This window comes from Saccoglossus kowalevskii, chromosome 1, assembly GCF_978046115.1.
Source record: "Saccoglossus kowalevskii chromosome 1, keSacKowa6.1, whole genome shotgun sequence".
NCBI lineage: Eukaryota > Metazoa > Hemichordata > Enteropneusta > Harrimaniidae > Saccoglossus > Saccoglossus kowalevskii.
In genome coordinates this window covers 5,306,962-5,332,040 of record NC_140641.1, presented here as the reverse complement: position 1 = coordinate 5,332,040, position 25,079 = coordinate 5,306,962, and the positions used below count along the sequence as shown (strand labels likewise).

The following is a 25,079-nucleotide window of genomic DNA, read 5'->3' as shown; positions in this document are numbered from 1 at the left end:
GGGGTATTTAGTCACTGGTCTTGTGGCCTTAGTGAATGATATCAGATAGGGCATCTAGTCACTGGTCTTTTGGTCTTAGTGAATGGTATCAGGTGGGGTATCTAGTCACTGGTCTTTTGGCCTTAGTGAATGGTATCAGGTGGGGCATCTAGTCACTGGTCTTTTGGTCTTAGTGAATGGTATCAGGTGGGGCATCTAGTCACTGGTCTTTTGGCCTTAGTGAATGGTATCAGGTGGGGTATCCAGTCACTGGTCTTTTGGTCTTAGTGAATGATATCAGATAGGGCATCTAGTCACTGGTCTTGTGGCCTTAGTGAATGGTATCAGGTGGGGCATCTAGTCACTGGTCTTTTGGCCTTAGTTAATGGTATTAGGTGGGGCATCTAGTCACTGGTCTTGTGGCCTTAGTGAATGGTATCAGGTGGGGCATCTAGTCACTGGTCTTTTGGCCTTAGTGAATGGTATCAGGTGGGGTATCCAGTTACTGGTCTTGTGGCCTTAGTGAATGGTATCTTGTGGGGCATCTAGTCACTGGTCTTGTGGCCTTAGTGAATGGTATCATGTGGGGCATCTAGTCATGGTCTTGTGGCCTTAGTGAATGGTATCATGTGGGGCATCTAGTCGTGGTATTGTGGCCTTAGTGAATGGTATCATGTGGGGCATCTAGTCATGGTCTTGTGGCCTTAGTGAATGGTATCATGTGGGGCATCTAGTCATGGTCTTGTGACCTTAGTGAATGGTATCATGTGGGGCATCTAGTCATGGTCTTGTAACTTTTGTGGAAATGCTATATTTAAACAATAATGAATGACCCGCCAACCCGTAATGGGCGAAAGCTCACTTTGTGCGACATGAGGCGTGATTATTAGTCCCCGTTCGGATGCAGTCCAAAACGAGGACTTATGTTTTGACGTCTGTGCGTCCATGAGTGCGTCTGGAACTGAATCTTAAAATTGCCTGGACCGATCACAATCAAACTTCACACATACATCATACATGATATTATACATATGCACATCAATTTGTTTCACGATCTGATTCAAGATGGCCGAATGGCGGCAATTTTTGTTCTAAAAATCATCAAAATCAAGCATTTCTTGGCTGTTTACAGATGGATTTTGTTCAAACTTGGTATATACGTTGGACATTATAGAACCTTGATGCACATCATTTTGTTTTTCAGATAAGATTTAAAATGGCCGACTGGCAGCCGACTAGTCATGGTCTTGTGACCTTTGTGGAAATGCTATATTTAAGCAATAATGAATGACCCGCCAACCCATAATGGGCGAAAGCTCACTTTGTGCGACATGAGGCGTGATTATTAGTTCCCATTCGGATGCAGTCCAAAACGGGGACTTATGTTTTGACCTCTGTGCGTCCGTGAGTGCGTCTGGACCTGAATCTTAGAAATGCCTGGACCAATCACAATCAAACTTCACACATACATCATACATGCTATTATACATTTGCACATCAATTTGTTTCACCATCTGATTCAAGATGGCCGAATGGCGGCCATTTTTGTTCTAAAAATCATCAAAATGAAGCATTTTTTTACAGATGGATTTTGTTCAAACTTGGTATATACGTTGGACATTATAGGACCTTGATGCACATCATTTTGTTTTTCAGATAAGATTCAAAATGGCCGACTGGCGGCCATTTTGTTTTAATGAATGTGGTTCTAGTGCCATATCTCTGACTTGCTTTGACTGATTATGTTCAAATTTGAAATATTCATTATACATCATGTCATAGATATATAGATATATTGGTTTGACGATCTTATTACAAATGGCCAAAAGGTGGCCATTCTTGTGCTAAAAAATCATCAAATATTTATGGATGGATTTTGTTCAAACTTGGTACATACTTTAGACATTACGGGTTTCTGATGCACGTTATTAGTCGCCGTCCGAAAACAGGGACTTATGTTTTGACCCGTGTGCGTCAGTGTTTCTGTCCGTACGTGCGTGCGTCCGGACCTGTATCTTAGAAATGCCTGGACGAATCATATTCAAACTTCACACATACATCATACATGATATTATACATATGCACATCAATTTGTTTCACGATTTGATTCAAGATGGTCGAATAGCGGCCATTTTTGTGCTAAAAAATCATCAAAATCAAGCATTTCTCGGCTGTTTACAGATAGATTTTGTTCAAACTTAGTATATACATTAGACATTATGAGACCTTGATGCAAACAATTTTATTTTTCAGATCGGATTCAAAATGGCTGACTGGCAGCCATTTTGTTTTAATGAATGGGCTTCTTGACCCATATCTCTGACTTGCTTTGACTGATTATGTTCAAATTTTATATATTCTTTATACATCATGTTATAGATATATACATGTATTCAAAATGGCTGATTACTTGCTTCATACATCATGTCATAGATATACAGATAAATTGGTTTGATGATCCTATTCAAAATGGCCGAATGGATGGATTTCGTTCAAACTTGGTACATACATTAGACATTACGGGTTCCTGATGCACGTCATTTTATTTTTCAGATCAGATTTAAAATGGCTGACTGGTGGCCATTTTGTTTTAATGATTGGGCTTCTAGAGCCATATCTCTGACATGCTTTGACTGATTATGTTCAAATTTTATATATTCTTTATACATCATGTTATAAATATATACATGTATTCAAAATGGCTGATTTTGTTTTAATTAATGCTGTTCATGAGCAATATCTCCCAATATGGACAAGTACTTGTTTGACGATCAGATACAAATGTCAATCGTTTTAATGTTAAACAATCATCATAATCATATTCCTGACATGTTTATATTCCAGCTATATTACTATAAACAAACTATATATCGTAAATTTGATAACTAACGGGGACTGTGCCATGCATGGCTTGTTTTAGTTTTATTTTTTAGATCGGATTCAGAATGGCTGACTAGTGGCCATTTTGTTTTAATAAATGGGCTTCTAGAGCCATATCTCTGACATGCTGTGACTGATTATGTTCAAATTTTATATATTCATTATACATGTATTCAAAATGGCTGATTTTGTTTTAATTAATGCTGTTCAAGAGCAATATCTCTAAATACTAGTTTGACGGTCAGATACAAATGTCAATCATTTAAATGTTAAACAATCATCATAATCATATTCCTGACATGTTTATATTCCAGCTATATTACTATAAACAAAACTATATATCTTAAATTCGATAACGGGGACTGTGCCTCGCATGGCTTGTTATTTTGTAGCGTTGTCAATACCAGTGGATTTGCTGCCACTAAAAAGCAGAAAATCCACAGTGAACGGAACAGTTTCAACGTCACTGGCCCGTGAATCTGAATAATTTAAAATGTCTTCCTGTCTTCCATAATCTCATTTGACAAGCTAATAAAGAAACTTGTTTTAATCCATCAAATATTATTGTATTTAATTTATTTACATCGCGAGTGAACGAGTGACTGACGTTTGATGTGGAATAGCATTGTGTTGTGATCTTTCGAGGGAAAGGCACACTGTGACTGGTACCGCCGTATCGTGTCCGCCGTGGCCTTCCACTACGCTACGCTAGAAAGCCGCAGTAGACCGGCTGGGTCAACTGTATGTAGGAGTGTGTACCCTGGATACATGTACGTACAAATGTAGTTGTATCGTTACCCCATCTCACGAGTGTTTTCAAAGTATCAAGGCAGATGTTATTGGCAACTGTACTGTCTGTAATAGCAGAGGTCATTTTCAAATTCTATGGGAGGCCGGTGATTTGACAAATACTTTGAAGCCAAACGAAACTTACAGGCATACGAACGAACAAACATGGCTGGAAAAATAGTGGGTGCCATTCTAGAAAGAGAACCAACTGTGATTTAAATCTGACCGTATAAATAAAAAAACATGATGATAACATTGATACATGAGAACTTGGATATACTTTCATTTGTTTATGCAAACTGTGCCCCGGACTGACATTTACCGGGAAGTCGACGCTGAGAGATACAAGTCACCTCGGCCTTTCATCGACCTCGTTTTGCAAATTGTATAGTACTACTCACTACAAAAACAGAAAAAAATCATCTCTCTGTACTTGTAGACATATCCCAACTCTGTTTATCGCATTTGCTTGAATTAATCACCCGGTTAACCTCATTTCATCGACATGATAGGGCGACCTAGTTGGGAGGCTACCAGCACAGCGGCATCAGTTGCGGAATCTAGAAGCGTACATGATGGAACGCTTCGACCGAGCACGCTTTAGCGGACAGAGCAGACGACGATGCCCTCACAAAATTGTATTATTTTGATATTGAAACCCGCTGTTATTGGCAACTGACCATTTTATTTGATGCCGATTTTAGTATCATATACTTGTTATTGAACAATTTCTCTTCTTTTTAAATAGTTCCTCCTTTATTCGTTTTCAAAAACAACATTGTATTCATATCCTTGGTTCGGGACCTTGATACTGTTATAATGTTATAATATAATTGTAAATAACCTTCAAATGACAGATAAACTTATTATATATTGCAGATTTATTTACTGGCAGCTCCACCAAGTAAAACAGTATTAGTGCTCTTCAGATTACATTTACATTTTTTAAATGGTGCATTATTAGCACTTGTATTTCCTGTTGTCAATACAAGATTGGTAAGTATGTGTCACACATCAAACCGCGTATTTGTTGCCAAGATAAAAAATTTTTGATATTGTAAAGTTGACACCAAAATCGAAATGAGTCATCTTGTCTCAGACAACTCACTCAATTCATCACTTGTTTCTTACAGATGCCTTTTGAAACAGAAGTCTATTGGTTTCAACATATTTTGATATATTTTATAATTCCACCATACCTCATGAGATGTGGAGGTAAGCATATTTTTAAATATAAGTTGTGAAATGTCCGATGTGTCACACGGGGGTAAAAATAATAAGAAAAACTTATCCTACCAGCCACAGTGTCAGCTACCGCGGCCGCGGTAGCAACCTAAGCCAGAAACCCGGACAGGAAAAGAGCTGCTAGACTTCATCCCCGTCGGTGCGGAGATAAAGAAAGAGTGAATATCAGGGTATGATGGCGCCGCCACATTACCTCGGTCACATGGTTCGTGACGTAAGAGAAAAAAATCTTGGGGTCATGGGGCTTCCCCTGACCTAGATTTTATCTCTCCGTCATTGGCAGAATTGCTGATTAATGCCTACAGTTCAAAATAGTCATTTTGACTGACCGGAGTCTATGGTGGGTATGAACTATGTGAATAGACGGGTTCGGAGAACCCTCTGCCTAATTTCGTGATGATATCTTTAATTCTCTAATTTTAGTGAATATTTTTGTAATTTTTAATAAAAAGTGATATTTTCGACTTCTTGTTAAAAACAGCAGGTCCAATTGCTTTGATATTTCATATATAGGTACTACATGTGGACCTCTCTCAGACTTGTTCATTTCATGATGATATCTTCAATTATCTAATTTTGATGATTATTTTTGGTGAAAAGTGATATTTTCAAATTCTTGTTGAAAACAGCAAGTCTGATTGCTTTGATACTATACTTATTGTTCATTTTCTAATGATATCTTCAGTTCTTTAATTGTAATGTGCATTGCTAACAGCGGAGCTATCTCAGCCGACAGGCTGCTTGTTTAATTCAAGATTCTTGATAGCATCAATATCACATCAATCATTTCTGCAATTTTGGAACCAGATCTTTGTTGTGCATAGACATATTTCATTCAAACTTGGTATGTACTTCTACAACATTTCTGTTACCCAAGTCTTGTCCTTCATAGTAAAACACTAACATATCTATACTTACAGGTGTGTACTATCCAGAACCTCTCAGCAATATATCATGGGTTAGCTGGTCATGTAGCATTAATATTGCATATCACTACAATTTGTTGCAAGTTCTTGGTTTGGTAAGTAGATAGCTCGGGTATGTTATTTGTTTGAGCTCACGTTCTTACCACATTGTTGATTACCCATACAACAATACACTTTTACTACATTGTTGATTACCCATACAACAATACACACTTTTACCACATTGTTGATTACCCATACAACAATACACTTTTACTACATTGTTGATTACCCATACAATACACACTTTTACCACATTGTTGATTACCCATACAACAATACACACTTTAACCACATTGTTGATTACCCATACAACAATACACATTTACTACATTGTTGATTACCCATACAACAATACACTTTTACTACATTGTTGATTACCCATACAACAATACACACTTTTACCACATTGTTGATTACCCATACAACAATACACTTTTACTACATTGTTGATTACCCATACAACAATACACACTTTTACCACATTGTTGATTACCCATACAACAATACACTTTTACTACATTGTTGATTACCCATACAACAATACACACTTTTACCACATTGTTGATTACCCATACAACAATACACTTTTACTACATTGTTGATTACCCATACAACAATACACACTTTAACCACATTGTTGATTACCCATACAACAATACACGTTTACTACATTGTTGATTAGCCATACAACAATACACACTTTAACCACATTGTTGATTACCCATACAACAATACACGTTTACTACATTGTTGATTACCCATACAACAATACACATTTACTACATTGTTGATTACCCATACAACAATACACTTTTACTACATTGTTGATTACCCATACAACAATACACACTTTTACCACATTGTTGATTACCCATACAACAATACACTTTTACTACATTGTTGATTACCCATACAACAATACACACTTTTACCACATTGTTGATTACCCATACAACAATACACTTTTACTACATTGTTGATTACCCATACAACAATACACACTTTTACCACATTGTTGATTACCCATACAACAATACACTTTTACTACATTGTTGATTACCCATACAACAATACACACTTTAACCACATTGTTGATTACCCATACAACAATACACGTTTACTACATTGTTGATTAGCCATACAACAATACACACTTTAACCACATTGTTGATTACCCATACAACAATACACGTTTACTACATTGTTGATTACCCATACAATACACACTTTTACCACATTGTTGATTACCCATACAACAATACACACTTTAACCACATTGTTGATTACCCATACAACAATACACGTTTACTACATTGTTGATTACCCATACAATACACACTTTTACCACATTGTTGATTACCCATACAACAATACACTTTACTACATTGTTGATTACCCATACAACAATACACACTTTTACCACATTGTTGATTACCCATACAACAATACACTTTTACTACATTGTTGATTACCCATACAACAATACACACTTTTACCACATTGTTGATTACCCATACAACAATACACTTTTACTACATTGTTGATTACCCATACAATACACACTTTTACCACATTGTTGATTACCCATACAACAATACACACTTTTATCACATTGTTGATTACCCATGCAACAATTACACACTTTTACTACATTGTTGATTACCCATGCAACAATACACACTTTTACTACATTGTTGAGTACCCATACAACAATACACACTTTTACCACATTGTTGATTACCCATACAATAATACACACTTTTATCACATTGTTGATTACCCATACAACAATACACACTTTTATCACATTGTCGATTACCCATACAACAATACACACTTTTACTACATTGTTGATTACCCATGCAACAATACACACTTTTACTACATTGTTGATTACCCATACAACAATACACACTTTTACCACATTGTTGATTACCCATACAACAATACACACTTTTACCACATTGTTGATTACCCATACAATACACACTTTAACCACATTGTTGATTACCCATACAACAATACACACTTTTACCACATTGTTGATTACCCATACAGCAATACACACTTTAACTACATTGTTGATTAGCCATACAACAATACACACTTTAACTACATTGTTGATTACCCATACAACAATACACACTTTTATCACATTGTTGATTACCCATACAACAATACACACTTTTACCACATTGTTGATTAGCCATACAACAATAAACACTTTTACTACTTTGTTGATTACCCATGCAACAATACACACTTTAACCACATTGTTGATTAGCCATACAACAATACACACTTTAACCACATTGTTGATTAGCCATACAACAATACACACTTTAACCACATTGTTGATTACCCATACAACAATACACACTTTAACCACATTGTTGATTACCCATACAACAATACGCACTTTAACCACATTGTTGATTACCCATACAACAATACACACTTTTATCACATTGTTGATTACCCATACAACAATACACACTTTAACCACATTGTTGATTACCCATACAACAATACACACTTTAACCACATTGTTGATTACCCATACAACAATACACACTTTTACCACATTGTTGATTACCCATACAGCAATACACACTTTAACTACATTGTTGATTAGCCATACAACAATACACACTTTAACTACATTGTTGATTACCCATACAACAATACACACTTTTATCACATTGTTGATTACCCATACAACAATACACACTTTTACCACATTGTTGATTACCCATACAACAATACACACTTTTACCACATTGTTGATTACCCATACAGCAATACACACTTTAACTACATTGTTGATTAGCCATACAACAATACACACTTTAACTACATTGTTGATTACCCATACAACAATACACACTTTTATCACATTGTTGATTACCCATACAACAATACACACTTTTACCACATTGTTGATTAGCCATACAACAATAAACACTTTTACTACTTTGTTGATTACCCATGCAACAATACACACTTTAACCACATTGTTGATTAGCCATACAACAATACACACTTTAACCACATTGTTGATTAGCCATACAACAATACACACTTTAACCACATTGTTGATTACCCATACAACAATACACACTTTAACCACATTGTTGATTACCCATACAACAATACGCACTTTAACCACATTGTTGATTACCCATACAACAATACACACTTTTATCACATTGTTGATTACCCATACAACAATACACACTTTAACCACATTGTTGATTACCCATACAACAATACACACTTTAAACACATTGTTGATTACCCATATAACAATACACACTTTAACCACATTGTTGATTAGCCATACAACAATACACACTTTAACCACATTGTTGATTACCCATACAACAATACACACTTTAACCACATTGTTGATTACCCATACAACAATACACACTTTAACCACATTGTTGATTACCCATACAACAATACACACTTTAACCACATTGTTGATTACCCATACAACAATACACACTTAAACCACATTGTTGATTACCCATACAACAATACACACTTTAACCACATTGTTGATTACCCATACAACAATACACACTTTAACCACATTGTTGATTACCCATACAACAATACACACTTTTACCACATTGTTGATTACCCATGCAACAATACACACTTTAACCACATTGTTGATTAGCCATACAACAATACACACTTTAACCACATTGTTGATTAGCCATACAACAATACACACTTTAACCACATTGTTGATTACCCATACAACAATACACACTTTAACCACATTGTTGATTACCCATACAACAATACACACTTTAACCACATTGTTGATTACCCATACAACAATACACACTTTAACCACATTGTTGATTACCCATACAACAATACACACTTTTACTACATTGTTGATTACCCATACAACAATACACACTTTAACCACATTGCTGATTACCCATACAACAATACACACTTTAACCACATTGTTGATTACCCATACAACAATACACACTTTTATCACATTGTTGATTACCCATACAACAATACACACTTTAACCACATTGTTGATTACCCATACAAAAATACACACTTTAACCACATTGTTGATTACCCATACAACAATACACACTTTAACCACATTGTTGATTACCCATACAACAATACACACTTTAACCACATTGTTGATTACCCATACAACAATACACACTTTAACCACATTGTTGATTAACCATACAACAATACACACTTTAACCACATTGTTGATTACCCATACAACAATACACACTTTAACCACATTGTTGATTACCCATACAACAATACACACTTTAACCACATTGTTGATTACCCATACAACAATACACACTTTAACCACATTGTTGATTACCCATACAACAATACACACTTTAACCACATTGTTGATTACCCATACAACAATACACACTTTAACCACATTGTTGATTACCCATACAACAATACACACTTTTACCACATTGTTGATTAGCCATACAACAATAAACACTTTTACTACTTTGTTGATTACCCATGCAACAATACACACTTTACCCACATTGTTGATTAGCCATACAACAATACACACTTTTACTACATTGTTGATTACCCATACAGCAATACACACTTTAACTACATTGTTGATTAGCCATACAACAATACACACTTTAACTACATTGTTGATTACCCATACAACAATCCACACTTTTACCACATTGTTGATTAGCCATACAAACAATAAACACTTTTACTACTTTGTTGATTACCCATGCAACAATACACACTTTAACCACATTGTTGATTACCCATACAACAATACACACTTTTACCACATTGTTGATTACCCATACAGCAATACACACTTTAACTACATTGTTGATTACCCATACAACAATACACACTTTTACCACATTGTTGATTAGCCATACAACAATAAACACTTTTACTACTTTGTTGATTACCCATGCAACAATACACACTTTAACCACATTGTTGATTAGCCATACAACAATACACACTTTAACCACATTGTTGATTAGCCATACAACAATACACACTTTAACCACATTGTTGATTAGCCATACAACAATACACACTTTAACCACATTGCTGATTACCCATACAACAATACAGTTTTACTACATTGATTACCCATACAACGATACATACTTTTACTACATTGTTGATTATCCATACAACAATACACACTTTTATCACTTTGTTGATTAGCCATACAACAATACACACTTTTACTACATTGTTGATTACCCATACAACAATACACACTTTTACTACATTGTTGATTACCCGTACAATACACATTGTTGATTACCCATGCAACAATACACACTTTTACTACATTGTTGATTATCCATACAATACATACTTTTACTACATTGTTGATTACTCATAAAACAATACACACTTTTACTACATTGTTGATTACCCATACAACAATACACACTTTTACCACATTGTTGATTACCCATACAACAATAAACACTTTTATCACATTGTTGATTAGCCATACAACAATACACACTTTTACTACATTGTTGATTACCCATGCAACAATACACACTTTTACCACATTGTTGATTAGCCATACAACAATACACACTTTTACTACATTGTTGATTACCCATACAACAATACACGTTTACTACATTGTTGATTACCCATACAATACACACTTTTACTACATTGTTGATTACTCATAAAACAATGCACACTTTTACTACATTGTTGATTACCCATGCAACAATACACACTTTTACTACATTGTTGATTACCCATACAATACACACTTTTACTACATTGTTGATTACTCATAAAACAATGCACACTTTTACTACATTGTTGATTACCCATACAACAATACACACTTTTACTACATTGTTGATTACCCATACAACAATACACAGTTTTACTACATTGATTACCCATACAACAATACACACTTTAACCACATTGTTGATTAGCCATGCAACAATACACACTTTTATCACATTGTTGATTACCCATACAACAATACACACTTTTATCACATTGTTGATTAGCCATACAACAATACACGCTTTAACCACATTGTTGATTACCCATACAACAATACACACTTTAACCACATTGTTGATTACCCATACAACAATACACACTTTAACCACATTGTTGATTATCCATACAACAATACACACTTTAACCACATTGTTGATTACCCATACAACAATACACACTTTTACCACATTGTTGATTAGCCATACAACAATAAACACTTTTACTACTTTGTTGATTACCCATGCAACAATACACACTTTACCCACATTGTTGATTAGCCATACAACAATACACACTTTTACTACATTGTTGATTATCCATACAATACATACTTTTACTACATTGTTGATTACCCATACAATACACACTTTTACTACATTGTTGATTATCCATACAACAATACACACTTTTAACACATTGTTGATTATCCATGCAACAATACACTTTTATCACATTGTTGATTAGCCATACAACAATACACACTTTTACTACATTGTTGATTACCCATGCAACAATACACACTTTTACCACATTGTTGATTAGCCATACAATACACATTTTTACTACATTGTTGATTACCCATACAATACACACTTTTACTACATTGTTGATTACTCATAAAACAATGCACACTTTTACTACATTGTTGATTACCCATACAACAATACAGTTTTACTACATTGATTACCCATACAACGATACATACTTTTACTACATTGTTGATTATCCATACAACAATACACACTTTTATCACTTTGTTGATTAGCCATACAACAATACACACTTTTACTACATTGTTGATTACCCATACAACAATACACACTTTTACTACATTGTTGATTACCCGTACAATACACATTGTTGATTACCCATGCAACAATACACACTTTTACTACATTGTTGATTATCCATACAATACATACTTTTACTACATTGTTGATTACTCATAAAACAATACACACTTTTACTACATTGTTGATTACCCATACAACAATACACACTTTTACCACATTGTTGATTACCCATACAACAATAAACACTTTTATCACATTGTTGATTAGCCATACAACAATACAGTTTTACTACATTGATTACCCATACAACGATACATACTTTTACTACATTGTTGATTATCCATACAACAATACACACTTTTATCACTTTGTTGATTAGCCATACAACAATACACACTTTTACTACATTGTTGATTACCCATACAACAATACACACTTTTACTACATTGTTGATTACCCGTACAATACACATTGTTGATTACCCATGCAACAATACACACTTTTACTACATTGTTGATTATCCATACAATACATACTTTTACTACATTGTTGATTACTCATAAAACAATACACACTTTTACTACATTGTTGATTACCCATACAACAATACACACTTTTACCACATTGTTGATTACCCATACAACAATAAACACTTTTATCACATTGTTGATTAGCCATACAACAATACACACTTTTACTACATTGTTGATTACCCATGCAACAATACACACTTTTACCACATTGTTGATTAGCCATACAACAATACACACTTTTACTACATTGTTGATTACCCATACAACAATACACACTTTTACTACATTGTTGATTACCCGTACAATACACATTGTTGATTACCCATGCAACAATACACACTTTTACTACATTGTTGATTATCCATACAATACATACTTTTACTACATTGTTGATTACTCATAAAACAATACACACTTTTACTACATTGTTGATTACCCATACAACAATACACACTTTTACCACATTGTTGATTACCCATACAACAATAAACACTTTTATCACATTGTTGATTAGCCATACAACAATACACACTTTTACTACATTGTTGATTACCCATGCAACAATACACACTTTTACCACATTGTTGATTAGCCATACAACAATACACACTTTTACTACATTGTTGATTACCCATACAACAATACACGTTTACTACATTGTTGATTACCCATACAATACACACTTTTACTACATTGTTGATTACTCATAAAACAATGCACACTTTTACTACATTGTTGATTACCCATGCAACAATACACACTTTTACTACATTGTTGATTACCCATACAATACACACTTTTACTACATTGTTGATTACTCATAAAACAATGCACACTTTTACTACATTGTTGATTACCCATACAACAATACACACTTTTACTACATTGTTGATTACCCATACAACAATACACAGTTTTACTACATTGATTACCCATACAACAATACACACTTTAACCACATTGTTGATTAGCCATGCAACAATACACACTTTTATCACATTGTTGATTACCCATACAACAATACACACTTTTATCACATTGTTGATTAGCCATACAACAATACACGCTTTAACCACATTGTTGATTACCCATACAACAATACACACTTTAACCACATTGTTGATTACCCATACAACAATACACACTTTAACCACATTGTTGATTATCCATACAACAATACACACTTTAACCACATTGTTGATTACCCATACAACAATACACACTTTTACCACATTGTTGATTAGCCATACAACAATAAACACTTTTACTACTTTGTTGATTACCCATGCAACAATACACACTTTACCCACATTGTTGATTAGCCATACAACAATACACACTTTTACTACATTGTTGATTATCCATACAATACATACTTTTACTACATTGTTGATTACCCATACAATACACACTTTTACTACATTGTTGATTATCCATACAACAATACACACTTTTAACACATTGTTGATTATCCATGCAACAATACACTTTTATCACATTGTTGATTAGCCATACAACAATACACACTTTTACTACATTGTTGATTACCCATGCAACAATACACACTTTTACCACATTGTTGATTAGCCATACAATACACATTTTTACTACATTGTTGATTACCCATACAATACACACTTTTACTACATTGTTGATTACTCATAAAACAATGCACACTTTTACTACATTGTTGATTACCCATACAACAATACAGTTTTACTACATTGATTACCCATACAACGATACATACTTTTACTACATTGTTGATTATCCATACAACAATACACACTTTTATCACTTTGTTGATTAGCCATACAACAATACACACTTTTACTACATTGTTGATTACCCATACAACAATACACACTTTTACTACATTGTTGATTACCCGTACAATACACATTGTTGATTACCCATGCAACAATACACACTTTTACTACATTGTTGATTATCCATACAATACATACTTTTACTACATTGTTGATTACTCATAAAACAATACACACTTTTACTACATTGTTGATTACCCATACAACAATACACACTTTTACCACATTGTTGATTACCCATACAACAATAAACACTTTTATCACATTGTTGATTAGCCATACAACAATACAGTTTTACTACATTGATTACCCATACAACGATACATACTTTTACTACATTGTTGATTATCCATACAACAATACACACTTTTATCACTTTGTTGATTAGCCATACAACAATACACACTTTTACTACATTGTTGATTACCCATACAACAATACACACTTTTACTACATTGTTGATTACCCGTACAATACACATTGTTGATTACCCATGCAACAATACACACTTTTACTACATTGTTGATTATCCATACAATACATACTTTTACTACATTGTTGATTACTCATAAAACAATACACACTTTTACTACATTGTTGATTACCCATACAACAATACACACTTTTACCACATTGTTGATTACCCATACAACAATAAACACTTTTATCACATTGTTGATTAGCCATACAACAATACACACTTTTACTACATTGTTGATTACCCATGCAACAATACACACTTTTACCACATTGTTGATTAGCCATACAACAATACACACTTTTACTACATTGTTGATTACCCATACAACAATACACGTTTACTACATTGTTGATTACCCATACAATACACACTTTTACTACATTGTTGATTACTCATAAAACAATGCACACTTTTACTACATTGTTGATTACCCATGCAATAATACACACTTTTACTACATTGTTGATTACCCATACAATACACACTTTTACTACATTGTTGATTACTCATAAAACAATGCACACTTTTACTACATTGTTGATTACCCATACAACAATACACACTTTTACTACATTGTTGATTACCCATACAACAATACACAGTTTTACTACATTGATTACCCATACAATACACACTTTAACCACATTGTTGATTAGCCATGCAACAATACACACTTTTATCACATTGTTGATTACCCATACAACAATACACACTTTTATCACATTGTTGATTAGCCATACAACAATACACACTTTAACCACATTGTTGATTACCCATACAACAATACACACTTTAACCACATTGTTGATTACCCATACAACAATACACACTTTAACCACATTGTTGATTACCCATACAACAATACACACTTTAACCACATTGTTGATTACCCATACAACAATACACACTTTTACCACATTGTTGATTAGCCATACAACAATAAACACTTTTACTACTTTGTTGATTACCCATGCAACAATACACACTTTACCCACATTGTTGATTAGCCATACAACAATACACACTTTTACTACATTGTTGATTATCCATACAATACATACTTTTACTACATTGTTGATTACCCATACAATACACACTTTTACTACATTGTTGATTATCCATACAACAATACACACTTTTAACACATTGTTGATTATCCATGCAACAATACACTTTTATCACATTGTTGATTAGCCATACAACAATACACACTTTTACTACATTGTTGATTACCCATGCAACAATACACACTTTTACCACATTGTTGATTAGCCATACAACAATACACATTTTTACTACATTGTTGATTACCCATACAATACACACTTTTACTACATTGTTGATTACTCATAAAACAATGCACACTTTTACTACATTGTTGATTACCCATACAACAATACAGTTTTACTACATTGATTACCCATACAACGATACATACTTTTACTACATTGTTGATTATCCATACAACAATACACACTTTTATCACTTTGTTGATTAGCCATACAACAATACACACTTTTACTACATTGTTGATTACCCATACAACAATACACACTTTTACTACATTGTTGATTACCCGTACAATACACATTGTTGATTACCCATGCAACAATACACACTTTTACTACATTGTTGATTATCCATACAATACATACTTTTACTACATTGTTGATTACTCATAAAACAATACACACTTTTACTACATTGTTGATTACCCATACAACAATACACACTTTTACCACATTGTTGATTACCCATACAACAATAAACACTTTTATCACATTGTTGATTAGCCATACAACAATACACACTTTTACTACATTGTTGATTACCCATGCAACAATACACACTTTTACCACATTGTTGATTAGGCATACAACAATACACACTTTTACTACATTGTTGATTACCCATACAACAATACACGTTTACTACATTGTTGATTACCCATACAATACACACTTTTACTACATTGTTGATTACTCATAAAACAATGCACACTTTTACTACATTGTTGATTACCCATGCAACAATACACACTTTTACTACATTGTTGATTACCCATACAATACACACTTTTACTACATTGTTGATTACTCATAAAACAATGCACACTTTTACTACATTGTTGATTACCCATACAACAATACACACTTTTACTACATTGTTGATTACCCATACAACAATACACAGTTTTACTACATTGATTACCCATACAACAATACACACTTTAACCACATTGTTGATTAGCCGTACAATACACATTGTTGATTACCCATGCAACAATACACACTTTTACTACATTGTTGATTATCCATACAATACATACTTTTACTACATTGTTGATTACTCATAAAACAATACACACTTTTACTACATTGTTGATTACCCATACAACAATACACACTTTTACCACATTGTTGATTACCCATACAACAATAAACACTTTTATCACATTGTTGATTAGCCATACAACAATACACACTTTTACTACATTGTTGATTACCCATGCAACAATACACACTTTTACCACATTGTTGATTAGCCATACAACAATACACACTTTTACTACATTGTTGATTACCCATACAACAATACACGTTTACTACATTGTTGATTACCCATACAATACACACTTTTACTACATTGTTGATTACTCATAAAACAATGCACACTTTTACTACATTGTTGATTACCCATGCAACAATACACACTTTTACTACATTGTTGATTACCCATACAATACACACTTTTACTACATTGTTGATTACTCATAAAACAATGCACACTTTTACTACATTGTTGATTACCCATACAACAATACACACTTTTACTACATTGTTGATTACCCATACAACAATACACAGTTTTACTACATTGATTACCCATACAACAATACACACTTTAACCACATTGTTGATTAGCCATGCAACAATACACACTTTTATCACATTGTTGATTACCCATACAACAATACACACTTTTATCACATTGTTGATTAGCCATACAACAATACACACTTTAACCACATTGTTGATTACCCATACAACAATACACACTTTAACCACATTGTTGATTACCCATACAACAATACACACTTTAACCACATTGTTGATTACCCATACAACAATACACACTTTAACCACATTGTTGATTACCCATACAACAATACACACTTTTACCACATTGTTGATTAGCCATACAACAATAAACACTTTTACTACTTTGTTGATTACCCATGCAACAATACACACTTTACCCACATTGTTGATTAGCCATACAACAATACACACTTTTACTACATTGTTGATTATCCATACAATACATACTTTTACTACATTGTTGATTACCCATACAATACACACTTTTACTACATTGTTGATTATCCATACAACAATACACACTTTTAACACATTGTTGATTATCCATGCAACAATACACTTTTATCACATTGTTGATTAGCCATACAACAATACACACTTTTACTACATTGTTGATTACCCATGCAACAATACACACTTTTACCACATTGTTGATTTGCCATACAACAATACACATTTTTACTACATTGTTGATTACCCATACAATACACACTTTTACTACATTGTTGATTACTCATAAAACAATGCACACTTTTACTACATTGTTGATTACCCATACAACAATACAGTTTTACTACATTGATTACCCATACAACGATACATACTTTTACTACATTGTTGATTATCCATACAACAATACACACTTTTATCACTTTGTTGATTAGCCATACAACAATACACACTTTTACTACATTGTTGATTACCCATACAACAATACACACTTTTACTACATTGTTGATTACCCGTACAATACACATTGTTGATTACCCATGCAACAATACACACTTTTACTACATTGTTGATTATCCATACAATACATACTTTTACTACATTGTTGATTACTCATAAAACAATACACACTTTTACTACATTGTTGATTACCCATACAACAATACACACTTTTACCACATTGTTGATTACCCATACAACAATAAACACTTTTATCACATTGTTGATTAGCCATACAACAATACACACTTTTACTACATTGTTGATTACCCATGCAACAATACACACTTTTACCACATTGTTGATTAGGCATACAACAATACACACTTTTACTACATTGTTGATTACCCATACAACAATACACGTTTACTACATTGTTGATTACCCATACAATACACACTTTTACTACATTGTTGATTACCCATACAACAATACACACTTTTACTACATTGTTGATTACCCATACAACAATACACAGTTTTACTACATTGATTACCCATACAACAATACACACTTTAACCACATTGTTGATTAGCCGTACAATACACATTGTTGATTACCCATGCAACAATACACACTTTTACTACATTGTTGATTATCCATACAATACATACTTTTACTACATTGTTGATTACTCATAAAACAATACACACTTTTACTACATTGTTGATTACCCATACAACAATACACACTTTTACCACATTGTTGATTACCCATACAACAATAAACACTTTTACTACATTGTTGATTACCCATACAACAATACACAGTTTTACTACATTGATTACCCATACAACAATACACACTTTAACCACATTGTTGATTAGCCATGCAACAATACACACTTTTATCACATTGTTGATTACCCATACAACAATACACACTTTTATCACATTGTTGATTAGCCATACAACAATACACACTTTTACTACATTGTTGATTATCCATACAATACATACTTTTACTACATTGTTGATTACCCATACAACAATACACACTTTTACTACATTGTTGATTAGCCATACAACAATACACACTTTTACTACATTGTTGATTATCCATACAATACATACTTTTACTACATTGTTGATTATCCATACAACAATACACACTTTTATCACATTGTTGATTAGCCATACAACAATACACACTTTTACTACATTGTTGATTACCCATACAACAATACACACTTTTACTACATTGTTGATTACCCATACAATACACACTTTTATCACATTGTTGATTACCCATACAACAATACACACTTTTATCACATTGTTGATTACCCATGCAACAATACACACTTTTACTACATTGTTGATTACCCATACAATACACACTTTTACTACATTGTTGATTACTCATAAAACAATGCACACTTTTACTACATTGTTGATTACCCATACAACAATACACACTTTTACTACATTGTTGATTACCCATACAACAATACACAGTTTTACTACATTGATTACCCATACAACAATACACACTTTAACCACATTGTTGATTAGCCATGCAACAATACACACTTTTATCACATTGTTGATTACCCATACAACAATACACACTTTTATCACATTGTTGATTAGCCATACAACAATACACACTTTTACTACATTGTTGATTATCCATACAATACACACTTTTACTACATTGTTGATTAGCCATACAACAATACACACTTTTACTACATTGTTGATTAGCCATACAACAATACATACTTTTACTACATTGTTGATTATCCATACAACAATACACACTTTTATCACATTGTTGATTAGCCATACAACAATACACACTTTTATCACATTGTTGATTAGCCATACAACAATACACACTTTTACTACATTGTTGATTATCCATACAACAATACACACTTTTATCACATTGTTGATTACCCATACAATACACACTTTTATCACATTGTTGATTACCCATACAACAATACACACTTTTATCACATTGTTGATTACCCATACAACAATACACACTTTTAGTACATTGTTGATTAGCCATACAACAATACACACTTTTACTACATTGTTGATTAGCCATACAACAATACACACTTTTATCACATTGTTGATTACCCATACAACAATACACACTTTTATCACATTGTTGATTACCCATACAACAATACACACTTTTATCACATTGTTGATTACCCATAAAACAATACACACTTTTACTACATTGTTGATTAGCCATACAACAATACACACTTTTATCACATTGTTGATTACCCATACAACAATACACACTCTTACTACATTGTTGATTAGCCATACAACAATACACACTTTTATCACATTGTTGATTACCCATACAACAATACACACTTTTATCACATTGTTGATTACCCATACAACAATACACACTTTTACTACATTGTTGATTAGCCATACAACAATACACACTTTTATCACATTGTTGATTACCCATACAACAATACACACTTTTATCACATTGTTGATTACCCATACAACAATACACACTTTTACTACATTGTTGATTAGCCATACAACAATACACACTTTTATCACATTGTTGATTACCCATACAACAATACACACTTTTATCACATTGTTGATTACCCATACAACAATACACACTTTTATCACATTGTTGATTAGCCATAAAACAATACACACTTTTACTACATTGTTGATTAGCCATGCAACAATACACACTTTTATCACATTGTTGATTACCCATACAACAATACACACTTTTATCACATTGTTGATTACCCATACAACAATACACACTTTTATCACATTGTTGATTAGCCATACAACAATACACACTTTTAGTACATTGTTGATTACTCATAAAACAATACACACTTTTACTACATTGCTGATTACCCATACAACAATACACACTTTTATCACATTGTTGATTACCCATACAACAATACACACTTTTATCACATTGTTGATTACCCATACAACAATACACACTTTTATCACATTGTTGATTACCCATACAACAATACACACTTTTATCACATTGTTGATTACCCATACAACAATACACACTTTTATCACATTGTTGATTACCCATACAACAATACACACTTTTACTACATTGTTGATTAGCCATACAACAATACACACTTTTATCACATTGTTGATTACCCATACAACAATACACACTTTTATCACATTGTTGATTACCCATACAACAATACACACTTTTATCACATTGTTGATTAGCCATACAACAATACACACTTTTAGTACATTGTTGATTACTCATAAAACAATACACACTTTTACTACATTGCTGATTACCCATACAACAATACACACTTTTACTACATTGTTGATTACCCATACAACAATATACACTTTTACTACATTGTTGATTACCCATACAACAATACACACTTTTACTACATTGTTGATTACCCGTACAATACACACTTTTACTACATTGTTGATTATCCATACAATACATACTTTTACTACATTGTTGATTACCTATACAATACACACTTTTACTACATTGTTGATTATCCATACAACAATACACACTTTTATCACATTGTTGATTACCCATGCAACAATACACACTTTTATCACATTGTTGATTAGCCATACAACAATACACACTTTTACTACATTGTTGATTACCCATGCAACAATACACACTTTTATCACATTGTTGATTACCCATACAACAATACACACTTTTATCACATTGTTGATTATCCATACAACAATACACACTTTTACTACATTGTTGATTACCCATACAACAATACACACTTTTACTACATTGTTGATTACCCATACAACAATACACACTTTTACTACATTGTTGATTACCCATACAACAATACACACTTTTACTACATTGTTGATTACCCATGCAACAATACACACTTTTACTACATTGTTGATTACCCATACAATACACACTTTTACTACATTGTTGATTGCCCATACAATACACACTTTTACTACATTGTTGATTATTTATAAAACAATACACACTTTTACTACATTGTTGATTACCCATACAACAATACACACTTTAACCACATTGTTGATTACCCATACAACAATACACACTTTTACTACATTGTTGATTACCCATACAACAATACACACTTTTACTACATTGTTGATTGCCCATACAACAATACACACTTTTACTACATTGTTGATTACTCATACAATACACACTTTTACTACATTGTTGATTATTCATAAAACAATACACACTTTTACTACATTGTTGATTACCCATACAACAATACACACTTTAACCACATTGTTGATTACCCATACAACAATACACACTTTTACTACATTGTTGATTACCCATACAACAATACACACTTTTACTACATTGTTGATTGCCCATACAACAATACACACTTTTACTACATTGTTGATTACTCATACAGTATTGTCAATTGTTGTTATTTTCAGATAACCACAGTGAATTTGAATAACATTCTGTGTCCCGCGCCAAGTGATCCATTTTATGGACGATGGTATCGATGTGCTGCATTCATACATCAACATTTCATGGTTCCTGTGCATTTTAAAATCTATGTTGCGGTTGTACAAATATGCCTGCGAAAATACAAAACAGATGATGAGAAACTGCACGAGAAGAAGGGTTGAACAAAGTTACTAAATTACTTTTTGAATTCAATTTGACATGTTGTACCTTATAATCATTGGTACTGTTGTATCTGCTCTGTTGGATTTGTTGGCAATTAACTTTCCTTTGTTTTGACAATGTAGTGAGTTGTTTATTATACCAGCTGTACAGTAGCAACTTGTCACTTCTTCTGTTAAATGTCTGAATTTCTTTGACAGTTGTCAAAATCACAAAGTGTTCTATCAGCTGTACATTCATTGTATTTGACAACAATGTAGGCTTGTCTAATTGCTTCTGCTAATATTAAAATATCTTAAAAAGAATTAACATGAACAAACATGACTGGGTAATGTAGTCAATTGACTGGTACTAATTAAATTTAATTTTGAAATATTTTGTGTGCACACCTTAATGTGTTTATTAATAACACATGCATTTACGTGAATGAGGTGTGTCTATGAATTGTGCTTCTATTAGAGACACACTTTCAGTATGTAGTGTGTACAGCAGCATGGTGTTTGTACGAGTGTGTACAACAGCATGGTGTTTGTACGAGTGTGTGCAGCAGCATGGTGTTTGTACGAGTGTGTACAGCAGCATGGTGTTTGTACGAGTGTGTACAGCAGCATGGTGTTTGTACGACTGTGTACAGCAGCATGGTGTTTGTACGAGTGTGTACAGCAGCATGGTGTTTGTACGAGTGTGTACAGCAGCATGGTGTTTGTACGAGTGTGTGCAGCAGCATGGTGTTTGTACGAGTGTGTGCAGCAGCATGGTGTTTGTACGAGTGGGTACAGCAGTATAGTGTTTGTACGAGTGTGTACAGCAGTATAGTGTTTGTACAGCAGCATGGTGTTTGTACGAGTGCGTACAGCAGCATGGTGTTTGTACTAGTGTGTACAGCAGCATGGTGTTTGTACGAGTGTGTGCAGCAGCATGGTGTTTGTACGAGTGGGTACAGCAGTATAGTGTTTGTACGAGTGTGTACAGCAGTATAGTGTTTGTACAGCAGCATGGTGTTTGTACGAGTGCGTACAGTAGCATGGTGTTTGTACT

The 25,079-nt window shown here is 33.2% G+C and overlaps 1 protein-coding gene across 1 annotated transcript in view; it reads left to right on the top strand.

Moving 5' to 3' along the window:
* LOC100366840 (transmembrane protein 164-like) overlaps positions 1 to 24,360 on the top strand; it is a 28,674-nt gene extending 4,314 nt beyond the window's left edge. The window contains exons 2-5 of the mRNA XM_085497889.1: positions 4,528 to 4,644; positions 4,782 to 4,863; positions 5,814 to 5,914; positions 23,846 to 24,360. Coding sequence (XP_085354015.1) covers positions 4,528 to 4,644; positions 4,782 to 4,863; positions 5,814 to 5,914; positions 23,846 to 24,043 — 498 coding nt within the window. The 3' untranslated portion in view covers positions 24,044 to 24,360. The remainder of the gene's footprint in view (positions 1 to 4,527; positions 4,645 to 4,781; positions 4,864 to 5,813; positions 5,915 to 23,845) is intronic.
* The last annotated feature ends 719 nt before the right edge of the window (positions 24,361 to 25,079 follow it).